Source organism: Ostrinia nubilalis, chromosome 13 (genome assembly GCF_963855985.1).
Source record: "Ostrinia nubilalis chromosome 13, ilOstNubi1.1, whole genome shotgun sequence".
NCBI lineage: Eukaryota > Metazoa > Arthropoda > Insecta > Lepidoptera > Crambidae > Ostrinia > Ostrinia nubilalis.
This window is the reverse complement of record NC_087100.1, coordinates 9,794,649-9,808,810: the sequence shown is the minus strand read 5'-3', so window position 1 is coordinate 9,808,810 and position 14,162 is coordinate 9,794,649. Positions and strand designations below refer to the sequence as shown.

The following is a 14,162-nucleotide window of genomic DNA, read 5'->3' as shown; positions in this document are numbered from 1 at the left end:
AATCCGACGACTCCGCGAATTTCAAATGTCATTCATTACACTATTTGAACGTTTTATTGACTTTTTCTGGGTTCTGGCTACTTAAGCCCAAAGAGCATAAAAGAGTAAGAGACGGCACTCCATAGATATTTTTTGAGCTCACGCACACATATGCATTTTAGAGAACGACCCGCAAATCTTTACCAACCGCACAAACTACGGGCGGAGCTACCAACATAATGCCTTATTTTCTGACAGTATTAGTGACGTTCGTAATAACTTATCGATTATCGATACTTTGCTAGGGTTGTAATTGCATATCGATATCTAGTATAGGAACCTTCAATATTTTAATGATTACTATTTTTATTTTATACTATGTGTAAGTAAAACGAAGTTTTGTAACGTAAATTATTTATTTCGAAATAAAATAGGTATATTACAATAAGTATTGAACATGACATAGCAGTTGTAGGCATGAGGAATTATTGAAAATTATAACAAAGTACAGAAATGATAATTTTGTAAACTTTTATTTTCACAACTTTTTCTAAGAAAAAATAGGATTTTTATTTATAAACATCTTTAATTTTCTTATCAGCTGATCGAACCTCAGCCTCAAGATTACTTTTCAATGCTTTGTTGCTGTGCTTTTTTACTTTTGTCAGCAAAATTGTTTTCACTTTTTATGAAGCTGTCATTAATGATTTTACAACTTTTTCTTAGAAAAAGGTAACTTAATATTTTAAACATCTTATCATAAATTTCTTTATTATGTTGTTGACATTTAAACCAACTAAAATTACAATTTGTACTCAACATTAAGAAAATGAATTTTCCAACATTTTCCATATATATCTGGTCGGCAATATGGTCATGATAAAATTGTTTAGCTTCATTTACGGTGGTACATAATTGAATTGTTGGATAAACGAGACTTTTTTTATCATGCCACCATTCGCGAAGAGATATATATGCATACAAATCATTGTCAACAGGAGTTTTCACGCTCAAACACTCTTCACAAATTAAACAAGAACTGTTCTGTAATAGTTTGGCAGCTAAATACCCGCTTACATATACTACTGGTTGGTTTTCAAGGCTACACAAATTTTCAATGGGCTGTTCTAAGTTTTCAGGGTCCGGGATAGACAACACAGGATAAAATTCAGTGTCTGTGGAATCTTGAACATTAATTTTTATTTCTGTTGTTTTTAAATTAGTTTTTAAAATGTCTTTATATTCCAGCATATGTTTATTGTTGTCTGCTTCACAATTAGCACTTCTGCTATGAGGCACTTTCAGCCCAGTAACCATGCTTGTTTTAAGCGCTGCAGTAAAGTGCGTGATAGTGGGATTTCTATTGGTTACACTGTGTTGCCTAATGATTCCAAATAAGTTTTCCAGAGAGTCTTGGTTAAACTGTCTAAGGTTCATATATTTAAACCCTTCATTCTTTAACTTTTCCCAAATATCGTTTAAGGATTTGATAGATATTTGATATCCCTTACGCATTTAACATTTTTTAGTATCGTGTTTTCTGCTGTTATAAATTTTATGGTTTTTAACTTATCAGTATAAAAGGTCCAAGACTCAATGTGATTACTTGATGTGGAAACATTTTCCCGGATCCCTTTCTTTACGTCATTTAAAGATGATGGACCATTTGTACAATCAAATAGTTTATCTAACTGTTCAATCACAAATGCTGTATCATTGCAATCAGAAACTTCTTTCCATGCCATCATTTTTAAAATAGCTGCCACGGTATTACTCAGAGCATGCGCAGCATACTTCACCCTCATCTTAGTTTTGAATGTTGGATTTACAATGGTACTATTCAGTTTTTTAAAATTTAAAAAAATTCTGTTGTGTTCTTCTGCAACTACCAAATGCCTCCATTGTGCAATTTTTCCATCGAAAGACATATTTCCACTTTTAAAGAAATTGTTTCGTAATGATTTGAACAAGTGAGGGATGTCATAGATTATAAAAATTTTGTCATTATTTACAGAGAAAAAGTTGCTATCTATGCCTTGTCCACAGTTTCTTTATAACATGTTAAGAGCTCCTATATTTGTAGATCCCTGATCACAAACTGTTGTTAGAACCATAAATCCGATTTCTTTTAATTTTTTGATGATGTCCGATATAATTTTTGCCAGTTTTGCTGTTGATATTGTGCCTTCCACAAAATAGTGCGCAATATATTGTTTGTATTTATGTTTAGCACCCTGTATCATAAACACTAACGCATGGTCTGCAATTTTCTTTTCTCGTCCCATGTTCTCGCCCTCTCCATAATCCACGTAGCCATCCACTTTATCAGCAATTTCGTTATAAATTATCCGTTTCTTTAACGCCATCTCGTCAAATATTAACGAGCAATATTTATTTTCCTTTGGCATACTTGATGCTTTTGCCTCTAACATATCAATTATATTTTTATTTATACCAGGCTCCATTGGTATATTTTTTAAAATCCTTTGGAGCGTTTTAGTGCTTGGTAGCGTAAACAGCTTTTGCATATAGCGGTATGCTTTAGGGGACCGTTTAAATATAGCCAAAGCATATATTTTGTTGGCTAAAGTCCACCTTTTTCCTTGTGACTTTTTTTTGTTATTCTGCACTACATCCTTTACTAACGATGTCAGCACTTCCGAATCTAACTTGTCTAAATTCACTCTTGACTTCGCTATATTCCTTATTGTTTTTTTTGCATTTTGTAACTGTCGCCAAAGCCTCTTCTCTTTAATTGTAAATGTTGATGAAGTGTCTGTAATAAAAACATTTCCATTAGTAAAAAAAACAACATTAAAGCAAATTGAATTGAATATTGGTTAATTAATCAGCAATTTTACTTAGTTTTTTAAATTAGGTATGTTTTATCTTACCTTTCATTTCAATGTTTTTCTTAGGTCTTTTATAACTGTGGACTAATATTTCTGCCTGTGCATCTTGACGGCAAATGTTTTTATCATCTGAAATATTATAAATATGCAAATAAGTTTAAAATTTATTTTGTTGTTTTATGAAACATATTATTTCCAAATCAATCAATCATTATCAAGTTTTAAAAAAATGCAAAGACAGGATAATGATAGCTCTTCTCATAAAATATGAAGCGTGGGCCCACCTTCAATAACAATGACATAATATTAAATTAAAGGCATTTAGAGGTTTTAATGTTCTGCATTCTGGATGCGGTCTGCGGGTATGTCAAGACAATCTGTAAGTGGTCGTGATAAGGCAATCAGTCACGTGTGCTTTGCGTTCTTTGTTCGTATCCGCACGGTCAAATCGCATTAATATAAAATGTACAGAAACCTAGAATGTTGTACATATAAGTTCATTTTGACCTGACTGCAGACTGCAGAACGCATCCAGGGTGGCATTCTTTAGTTTGAGGGAAGGCATATTTTAGAAGGTAAATAATTAGTTTGTACACTTACCATGAGTAATGGGTTTATAGGTCATATGTTCTGGTGCATTGGAAGTAGAAGGAAGAGGTTCAAAAGTTGTTTTCGCAGAAATACCAGAATCTGGTATATCCACAGCTCCCAAACATGTTGAATTTAGTTGTTTGGTTGTAGTTGTAAGGGGAACTGAAAGCAGATAATGAAATGTGAATTGGGTAATAAAATGTCATGTTCTTACCCAACTTTAGGGTACAATCAGTCTAGTACATGTCTTGCTCACATTAAAAATTACTAGCTTATAAATATTATTAAACTAGCTGACCTGGCTAATTAATGTAGATTGCCTAAAATTTTTCAAATTGGTCCGGTACTTTTTTTGAAGAATTTGTATTACACAAATTACTAAAGTCCCTCTAACTCAACACACATTCTAAGCTAAATTGTGTTACGAGTGGGTTTACTACAATATTCAAGCTGTGGGGTTCTAACCCGCACTTTAGGCTATCTTGGCTTCGAGTTACGGAGCCGATCAAATACAAACAAACAATTAAATATTTCCTTTTTATATTATTAGTATAATTTTAGATAAACATACCTCGTTCAACTGGATTTGACTTCTTTGGAATGCAATATGAATGATCATAAAGAACTGTAACAAAGTATAGATATAATTAATAATTGAAATTATATATTATTTATTGATAAGCATACAACACATGTTTGTGGTTACAAAGAAAGAACCTTGTTAAATTGCAATCGGTTGGTTTGTTTTGGAAACCAAAGAAAATTAATTAAGACATCTAAATAATTCAGAAAAATTGATAGATAGTAAATTAAATTTTAAAAAAATAATTGAAGTCATCATCATACCTGTCTTGAGGTTTTCTTTATTGGAGTCTTTTACATGAAGAGGAAACTCTGTCAAAACTTCATCTGGCAAGATGGGATTGCTCAATTCCAGTGTTGGAATAGCTGAGTTCTTCAGCCGAGTTCCTTTGGCATTGAAGGATTCAGGAGTGAAGTGCCCACCACAAACAAACTTCAGTTGGTGTAACTTTTCAATAGGTACATATGCTAAGTCTTCTATGCCAGCATTTTTAACCCACATTCGACAACTGAAATAAGAAATACCTATTAGAAAAGAAAAAGAATAACAAACTGAAATTTATTCATCAACTAATTTCTTTTAGTATTGTTATGCAATTCATTTACAGAGTACGAAACAAAATACTGAAATTAAAAATTGGTTATGGTTATTTACTGTATGATTAAAAATATTAATCCCAGCCTTTAAGTTTACACAATCAGTAAAATTATCTTGTAATAAATGAGTGTTATTAGAAACTTACCGGTCAGAATCCAGAGGAAACCTACTCAAAAGTAAGGGTGATCCACCACGACTTCGCCTCTTATTACAAATAACGCACTTCTTGTTGTTTCTACTCTCCATTATCAGTAGAAGCCTAAAATGAAATAGGTATTAATTAAACAAAGCCTATAATTTCTCTCCAACCAGTGTCAATGCCCTGGTTCATGCATTTACCAGTTTTGAAAGTACATTTACATTTTCATCACATAGGGTTGTTTTTAATGAAAAATAGATTTGTAATAGATCTAATATTTCAAGTAAGTAGATAACATACCCATTAAACAGAAAAGTAAATAAGAGTTTAAACTTCTGTAGAAGTTGAAACACAGCTTATTTAAAAGAGTCTCTATCTCACAAAAAACATAACACTGAACAGCAAACTTTATCACGCCCGATACGGAGGAACTTAATCAACTCAACGTAAACGACAGAAAAGTTTATTTACAGTAATATTGCACCAAATCTGAGAAAATAACTTCACACGAATCAATTCGCCGGTTTAAAACTCAAACTCAATTGACAGACATTTTTTTTCATTTGTCAAACTAACAATACTACCAACATAAGGACACTAACAATTATTTTTAGTATGGTGGTATTGATCCGCGGGTTCCCCTGCTATAGTGAAATCAATCCAAAATGCACTTTATTACTTAAGGGATAAGGTTGTATATCAATTGCTACATATAGAGACTAGTTTTTGTATGAGAAGTGTCTACCCACTGCTTAAGCCAATCACCCGTAGGTGTTGCCAGTGGTTATTTAATTTACAATACGTAAACTAAGTACAAAGTAAAACATTGTACTTAGTTTTTTGTATTACAACAAACGTTTTTGTCGCAAACTATCATTTATATCTCAAATAGAAACCACTTAGTTTGATGAGCCGTCGTACGATAGGCAGTAATAGTATCATATTTTAACAAGTTTCACCTGTCTGGAGTCTAAAGGATGTCTCTAAATATTGTAGTTGACCCACTTCCTGGTTTTTTACTTAGCAGTTTTTTTTTTCATTAAAACTTGTCTTTCAAAACTAAGTGCCAACAAGTTGTCACAAAAAATAAACATGTCACAGAGGTCATTTCTGATTGAGATTTGCTAAAAATTTGGTTTAACGCATTTAAATACAAATAAGCGAATGTGAAGACCACCATTAAAATGCTAACATTATTTGAAAACTTGTGAATCGATAATAAACCTTTAAGAACCTAAAGCCGTATGTGCGAATGATCAACTGAAAACCGAAAAGATCTTCGCAACAATTCTCCTTAGGGGTAGTTATAATTTAGAATCTAAGATGTGTAAATAAAATAACAAATAAGAAATGCCCCCTAAATCAATTGCCAAGCAAACAGAACCAAGAAAAAGTATTTTGGTAATTCCAAGTCGTATTGTTAGTAGACCTGACGAACTTGAAGGCGGTGAAGAAACAGAAATCGCAGCACAAATCTCCGTTCCTCAAGAAGGTGGCTGGGGATGGGTGGTTGTATTCGCCGCTTTTTGGATAATGTTCATTTTAGACGGTGTCTCTTTTACTTTTGGGAGTTTGCTAAGTGATATGACTGCAGATCTTGGTATGGCTGACTCTTTAGTGGCTTTAATAAATTCTGTGGCTGTAGCATTATATTTTATTGCTGGCCCATTAGCATCAGCTTTCATTAATCGTTTCGGGTTTAGGGCTTGTGTGATGTCTGGGTCTGTAATTTGTGCGTTTTCATTATTTTTTTCATATTTTTCTACAAATTATGCTTCTTTAGTGATATTTTATGGAGTATGTGCAGGATTTGGATATTGCCTTATAAACATGTCTGCTGGATTAGTGGTAGGTTTTTACTTTGAGAGGCTTCGATCTTTAGCTATAGCGCTAGCAACCACAGGTTCAAGTGCGGGAATAATGATTTTGTTTCCATTAAACATATACTTAGTCAGTTTAGCGGGTTGGCGAACAACTACATTGTTGCATTCGGGGATGTTTGGCCTTATTTACTACTTTGGTATGACTTTCCGGCCTTTACTTTCTCTTACTGTGGTGAAAACCACTGACGACCCCACTCGCACAGTTACATATTTACCAAGCTTATCAAAGGCAGTAATTCAACCAACACAATCGAGCGCAAAAGTAGACGGCCTTAAACCTACTGTAACTGAACGTTTATTTAGCGCTGTGTCTAATGCCAATTTCCCTACTGCAGCAGCAGTAGTTGAAGAAGGTGTTCTCACATCATCTAATCAGCCAGGACCGTCAACTGGCGCAGTATCTAAACTTACACTGACCGCACACAGTCCTCAAGGCGGTGTTAGTCGTCGACATTTAAAGCAAGTGCAGTCTATTATTTCGAAAACAAGCGTTCAAGATAAGCAAAAACGAAATGTTGAACTCACAGTACACGTGGAAGAGGCACCTAAGAAACGTAGTTGTTGGGCACGTCTATGCCATTGGGAAGAACACGTTCCACAATCTCGGCCTTTATACAGAGATGACGCATTTTACAGTGGGAAGGTCGATAAGTTACCAATATACCAAAAAAGTATGATGGATACTACTGGAGAAGGAAAAACAGGTCTCGAATATCAGATGGCTGTATCTAGAGCAGTAACTGCAGGAGATTTGCGGGAAAAAAGAGGAGTGTTTACTACAGCCGTTAGAAGAGTTCTTGCCACTATGATGGATCCTAAATTACTAAAACGTCCCTCATTTATGCTACTATCTGCTAGTGGCTTTTTAACGTATGTAGGGTTTTTAGTACCATACGTATATTTGAAGGATCGAAATTTACAAGCGGGTTTGGCTTCTCATCATTGCACACTATTTATTACTGTGCTAGGATTTGCAAATGCTTGTGGAAGGTTAGCCATAGGTGCTTTAGCTGTTAAGATTGATCCAATAAAACTATATTCAATTTCTTGTTGTATTGGGGGTTTAAGTACTATTGTTTCAGATATAACATATGATATATATTATCAATATGGATACTGTGTAGTGTACGGTTTTTTTGTAGCTAGTCTAGCTTGCCTAAGAAGTATGGTAATAGTGTCTTTGTATGGATTGGACAAACTCACGAATGCTACTGGCATGATGTTATTGTTTCAAGGGTTTGGTAGTTTATTAAGTACACCACTAGCTGGTTTGTTGAAAAATAACTTCGGTTATACAGTATCATTCTGTGTAGCTGGCGCATTTATGGTTGTTGGTGGACTTATTTTGATACCAATCCGAAAAGTTGCAAATAAGGAAGATGGAACGGAAAATGAGGGACCCAAGATCACGAAAAATCGATAAAAATTTTAGTTAGGCCCGACATTAATATCATGATTTAACAGTGAATAAATGAATAAAAAGTAAAATGTACCCATCAACTGGGTTTCATTTAAAACTGCCATACGCGCTTTTGTATCGCTGCAAAAAAAGGGCCAGCCCATTAACCTTTGCAACTTTAACATAATAACGATGTAAGTAGGCAATAATGTATGTTTTGTAAATAAGTATACTAATGTTACAGAAACAGGAGTGTATTTGTAGGCAGTCTACTAAAAAAAGCTGTATTTTTTTAAACTACATAAGTAGGTATTTATTGTAATTAGTTATGCACTTACTTATTTAATAGTTAAAATAAATATTATGTTTTGTTACTATGCCTTTAATTTAAATACATACAACCATAATAATTATAATTATAATCAAATATTTTAGAAGAATTGACGCCCCGACACTTTCTCTACTCTGCTCCGTTCATACTAAAGATAATTCAATCGTTTAAAATTCCGCTTAAGAGTAGGCGCACACCGTTGATTTTTCGTCGGCCGATAGTTTAGTCGGGCAGTGGGCCGTGGGCAGTGCCAGTTGATCAGTATGGGCATGTATGGGAGTGCGCACACTACGCCGATTCGATTTGGCCGATTCTTCATATAAAATCGGGCACAACTATCGGCCAACTAAAAATCAACGGTGTGCGCCTACTCTAATGCAACTGACTGGTTCAGTTCAATTAAAAAAAATGTGTTTCTATAAGCTCTCGTATACAAATAAAACTAATTTGTACTTAATCTTAATTGTACTTAATCATTTGAAATTCAATAAGGTACAAAAAGGTATAACTAAAAAACAATGAGATCATTTATTAACTTGGCAATATCTTGGCTGTTTTTAAAGATTCTCCTGTTTTTTATTAAGATCATTAAAAACATACAGTTATTGTCTATGATATATTTTTTATTCTAGCAACATCTTTCATTTCATGTTCGAACGCATTTTGTTCTGCGACCGGCCGCCATACTCAAACAAAAAGATTGAGATGAAAAGATAAATTTTATATTTATTGCAAGTTGTTGAAAGTGTTTTAATTTACTAAATGAGTTCTAAATCAGATGTAAATAGAAGAGTACTCGCCATTCAGGCGAAGAAGAAACGACATAAACTAGCCAAGAAGAAAAACCGTGAGGAGGATCACGGCGGTGGTGGACAAGGAAACGGGCTGCGCAACCAAAATCAAAACCGTTTGGAACCGACACATAGTTCTTCCAATGAAACGATCGAAGAAGACGAGGACGAACAATACACCAGTGACGATGAGGAACAGGAAGACAGCGCCGACTATTGTAAGGGTGGATATCATCCTGTCAAAATTGGGGACTTGTTCCAGAGTCGATACCACGTCACTAGAAAATTGGGTTGGGGTCATTTTTCGACGGTATGGTTGTGTTGGGATCTTGTCGACAAAAGATTCACGGCGCTGAAAGTTGTCAAATCGGCGCCCCACTTCACGGAGACGGCTCTAGACGAAATTAAAATATTGAAAGCTGTACGCGACAGCGACCCTTCCGACCCGAAAAGGAATAAGACCGTGCAACTTCTCAACGATTTTAAAATTACTGGTGTCAATGGAACGCATGTGTGCATGGTGTTTGAAGTGCTGGGCCATCATCTACTCAAGTTGATACTCAAGTCCAACTACAGAGGTATTCCACGGGAAAACGTCAAAACAATAATACGTCAAGTGCTGGAGGGGTTGGATTACCTCCACACCAAGTGTAAGATAATACACACTGATATTAAACCAGAGAATGTGTTGGTGTGTGTAGATGAGACATACATACGTAAACTTGCAGCTGAGGCTGTTGAGTTGCACACTCTTGGCCTGAGACTACCACACTCCCTCATTAGTACTGCTCCGAAAGAGTTTCAAGAGCAGGTAGTGACAGCTAAAATGAGCAGAAATAAAAAGAAAAAGTTAAAGAAGAAAGCTAAACGTCAGTCAATGTTGCTAAAAAAACAAATGGAGCAAATAGAAGAAATGGAAGAGCAAAAGAAACTTGAAAACAGTGAGTCTGCTCCCATGTCTCAGGACAATGATGATTCACCACCGACTCCAGAAGAAGCTAGTGTTATCGATACTCGCTCTGAAAATGATGCTACATTGAATGGGTGTAGTGAAATAATAAGAAGAGCTGATGACGAAGCATTTGATACTGATGCTGAAGCAGTTCAGGTGCGGAGCAAACAGTATGGCTGTGGTGATGACGCTGGCACACCCATGTCTGAGGGTGAGATGACAGACACACCACCTTCTCTCAACTCGCAGTCAATGAAAGAGAAGTCAATGGATAAGCAACCTGATCCAGCATTTGATATCTGTGACTTAGAAGTGAAAATTGCTGATTTAGGCAATGCATGCTGGGTGCATAGGCATTTTACTGAAGATATCCAAACACGGCAGTATCGCTCCCTGGAAGTGTTATTAAGCGCTGGCTACGGAACGTCTGCTGACATTTGGAGCACAGCCTGCATGGCTTTTGAATTAGCTACTGGAGATTACCTGTTTGAGCCTCATTCAGGAGATGGCTACACCCGGGATGAAGATCATTTAGCTCATATTATTGAATTACTTGGAGACATTCCCAAGCGTATTGCAGCATCAGGAAAATATTCAAAAGTATTTTTTAACAAGAAAGGTGAGTTGAGGAACATAACTGGGCTAAAGCCCTGGGGCTTGGTGTCTGTTCTAACTGAGAAGTATGAATGGAGTCAAAATGATGCAGAGGAATTTGCTGATTTTCTAAAACCCATGTTAGACTTTGACCCTAACAGGCGTGCCACTGCCTATGAGTGCCTTCAGCACCCATGGTTGAAGACGAGCTATCCTGAAAAGAATGAGTCTGAAGAATAGTACACATTGCTCTCTGTCTTTAGTGAATGATTGTACATTCATGAAATCAGTAGTGTCAACATACAAAGTATTTCAACAATTTATGTTTGAATCAAAGTTTATTTATGGATTTGTTTGTGAGTTATTTAATTTGTATCTAGATTGTTTTGTTAACGATCTTTGATCCAGAAAGTAAATTGTGTGCAACTATTGGAATAATGCTAAACAACAAAGTTCCCTGTAATATTAGTAGCGAGGTATATGATACGCGCTGCTCAAGTTTGTAGACACATTGGTGAAACACAACATAGCATTGGCATTGTTATAGACAATTTTAAATTACCCAAACTGTACAGATAGCTTTAGGAAAATTGTGATGTATGACATGTAGACAATATAGGTTTTGTCACATTAATCTCTTAGGAATTTATTAGTTGAAATAGCTCGGCACTACCACCTAGAAGTGAGGAACCTAATGTAAAGTCATGCATGCGTACAGTAGCCATTCAGGTAGTATGTTCACATAGTTTAAGTTTGTGTTTTATCACTACACAATAAAAATCTCATAATGTAAACTTTAGGAATAAGACAGTATTTGTAATGCCACACCTCCGAGACTGCCTTTTTGTATAATTCAATGAGTCATCTAAATTAACAATGGCTGGAGTCGTCAGACATCTGGAGGCAGAGTAAGACAGTGTCCTCTTAACCAGCTAATATTATATAATTTATCATAGTTCCCAATTTACATGACCATTTGTATTAATTATATCTGCAAATTTACATGAATAAAAAGTCGAAACGAGCTTGTTTACTATGTTTTTTTTTCTTTTTGTAACCAAATCCTAGCCTTTTTTGGCAGATTTCATTAACAATTATTATTTTGTTATAAACAACGAATTTTTCGCATAATATAGTATAAGTAGTCGGCCGGCAGGTAGATATCGGATGATTACAGAGCGACGTTGGTTATCACACACTGTTTGTCTATTATGTTTTTTATGTGAAAGTGTCACGGTCTAAATTGCAGTACAGGTTTTAAAATGTTTACGGGTCATTCCACAAAAATATGTCAACTCTTAGTCCGCGCCACATTTCACATGAAATATTTGTTAATATTTTATTCCAATATTGTTAAATAACAGCTCGCAATGTGCTTTATTCATCACCCATTTATATTTTTTGAAACTATTTTTAAAACATCTTAAATTACTTTTGAATGACCCAAAACGTCATTCCCTAGGCATGTCCGTACTCCAAAAGTTTGTGTTTTGGGACCCACATTTATAAAAACATCAACTTTATCCTTTGTTTTAACTAACGAATAATCTATTTAAATGTATATTACACCAAATTCTATTAATATTTTGCGGTTTCAATAAACAATAATTTGATTTTCTTCAGTTGAAAAAGAGTCTACAGCTTTTAGCATCATTCCCTCGCCACGCACTGATTTTATAATTTTGCGCTTTAATATGTATTTAGAGTGAATGACATTTAGTTGAGTTTAAAGTACGATACGAAGTTATCCTCAGACCATACTGGCTTTGCGGTAGCCGTTTTTTGAATTAGTGCAAACGTGCCAGTTGTTGCGGAAACATGTGTTAATCCAGTCACTTTGTCAGTCCCTAGTTGAGTAGCTTTATTGATTACAATAGGAAATCGTATATAAAATTTAATAGTATTTACGTGTGGTTTTTGGCTATTTTCGGCACATCGTATTAAGCATCTTATAATATAAAGTTAATCTGCATTTGTGTTAAGTTTTACTCCAAATCGTCAGTCCCTAGAGCGTCAGGCCCTAGCTTTAAACGGCACTTGGGACTAAATTACTAGTTAGGGAATGATGTTTTTTATATAGTGATAATAACAAAACAACTACATTATGTATATTAACTTATCTATAAATGTTAAGGTTATAAGTTTTATACTTTATTAGAAGTCATATAGGAGTAATGTAGTATGAAAAAATTGAAAATTATAATTTCTCCTAAAATAAAGCATAAAGTGACTGGCCCTTTTAGACATAACATAATTAATTAATAAACTATAATTTACACTAATAAAGTATTCAAAAGCATCTTAAAAAAGTTACGGACAAAATGACGTCGAAAATATACAGATTTTTATGGAATGACCCTTACATAATGTGTCTTGAACTGTATGCTTACTCATTTTGATTGAGTTACATAATTATCATTCCATTATTTCAGTAGCAGGTAGGTAGGTAATAGACGACAGACTAAACATGGTTGTAGTAAAAGCACCCTTATTACAATGGCATAAGATACTGGTGTTTAGTAGCTTGATGTGCTGTTGCATTTAGCCGTGTGGTGACGGCAGAGTAGAATACATTTGTCACCAACCCCTACTCTTCCCGCGGGTGTCGTAAGAGGCGACTTAGGGACTACACATCAAACAGAGAATGGGCAGCAGCGCTCTCTGAAAAACATCAATCTTTTAAACTGCGATCTCCAACCCGCCTGCCAAGCGTGGAGATTATGGCAAAACCCTCCACTATAGTGGAGGAGGCTCATAGTCCAGCAGTGGACTGTAAAGGGCTGTTGATGATGATGATGTGCTGTTGTTTGTACAATATGTATGATTCATCTTTGAAGACCAAATACGTTCCAGTAATCAACAACAATAACATAATGTAAATAACTTGGATTTACAGACAAGAGAGGTAGGTAGGTGTGTAGTTCTCCCACAGCTTATTGTGATGGGACATTGTGTTCTATGTTACACAAGAAATGTGTGTCACGGTTAGAGAATACTCCCGACCCTTTTCTGATCCCGAAAATCCCGGGACTATACTTGGCTAATCCCGGTATTTTCGGGATTGATATAAACAGGTCTATTTTGCATTCTACGATCCGTTGCGCTTTGACTATGACCTTGCCTAGATTATACCTTAGCGTAAAATTATATAACCATAAAAAACAAACCTAAGGTACGATACGGACACGGACTATACAGGTACAGCCCTAATAATATCTTTTTCGTAGACCAAGGGACTTTCCCACTCGGAATACGGTAATTCCCCTTCTCTTAAGGTAACTCCCCGACCGGCTAACAGGGGAATCACCCGATCACCTCATATCAAAATATTGTTGCGGGGTAATTCCCCTTCGGGGATTCCCTGTACGAAAGTATAAATACGCCAGGAATTTTTATTTTTTTTATTATTCTGCCAGTGACAAGTTTACGTAGGTGACGTCATTTAAATTTGAAAGCAAATTATCTGAAATT

General features: G+C 35.2%; 3 protein-coding genes across 4 annotated transcripts; 2 read left to right on the top strand and 1 right to left on the bottom strand.

The window, feature by feature from the left end:
- Positions 1-3,174: 3,174 nt before the first annotated feature.
- On the bottom strand, positions 3,175-5,488 carry LOC135077183 (THAP domain-containing protein 5-like). Of its 2 annotated transcripts, XM_063971732.1 has the most exons (5): positions 5,042-5,488; positions 4,748-4,861; positions 4,269-4,513; positions 3,994-4,047; positions 3,175-3,584 (listed from the first exon to the last, which is right to left on the bottom strand). In XM_063971732.1, the coding sequence occupies exons 2-5, from the start codon at positions 4,846-4,848 to the stop codon at positions 3,415-3,417; spliced, it is 570 nt and encodes a 189-aa protein (XP_063827802.1). In that variant the 5' UTR covers positions 4,849-4,861; positions 5,042-5,488; the 3' UTR covers positions 3,175-3,414. The 2 variants fall into 2 exon arrangements, with proteins under 2 accessions (XP_063827802.1, XP_063827801.1); XM_063971731.1 differs by having other exon boundaries at positions 4,748-5,488.
- A 355-nt stretch (positions 5,489-5,843) lies between these two features.
- Positions 5,844-8,271, top strand: LOC135077181 (monocarboxylate transporter 6-like). The gene has a single exon (XM_063971730.1). The coding sequence runs from the start codon at positions 6,092-6,094 to the stop codon at positions 8,045-8,047; it is 1,956 nt and encodes a 651-aa protein (XP_063827800.1). The 5' UTR covers positions 5,844-6,091; the 3' UTR covers positions 8,048-8,271.
- A 719-nt stretch (positions 8,272-8,990) lies between these two features.
- Positions 8,991-11,724, top strand: LOC135077620 (SRSF protein kinase 3). The gene has a single exon (XM_063972174.1). It carries the CDS (start codon positions 9,117-9,119, stop codon positions 10,929-10,931), a length of 1,815 nt encoding a protein of 604 aa, XP_063828244.1. The 5' UTR covers positions 8,991-9,116; the 3' UTR covers positions 10,932-11,724.
- The last annotated feature ends 2,438 nt before the right edge of the window (positions 11,725-14,162 follow it).

What these genes read in the sequence shown, in the direction of transcription:
- LOC135077181 (XM_063971730.1), top strand. Translation starts at nt 6,092, where the DNA reads ATGCCCCCTAAATCAATTGCCAAGCAAACAGAACCAAGAAAAAGTATT.
- LOC135077620 (XM_063972174.1), top strand. Translation starts at nt 9,117, where the DNA reads ATGAGTTCTAAATCAGATGTAAATAGAAGAGTACTCGCCATTCAGGCG.
- LOC135077183 (XM_063971731.1), bottom strand. Translation starts at nt 4,848, where the DNA reads ATGGAGAGTAGAAACAACAAGAAGTGCGTTATTTGTAATAAGAGGCGA. An exon ending in TAAAGAAAACCTCAAGACAG is followed by an intron (nt 4,048 to 4,268) that starts GTATGATGATGA and finishes ACTTTGTTACAG; the next exon opens with TTCTTTATGATCATTCATAT. An exon ending in GTCAAATCCAGTTGAACGAG is followed by an intron (nt 3,585 to 3,993) that starts GTATGTTTATCT and finishes ATCTGCTTTCAG; the next exon opens with TTCCCCTTACAACTACAACC.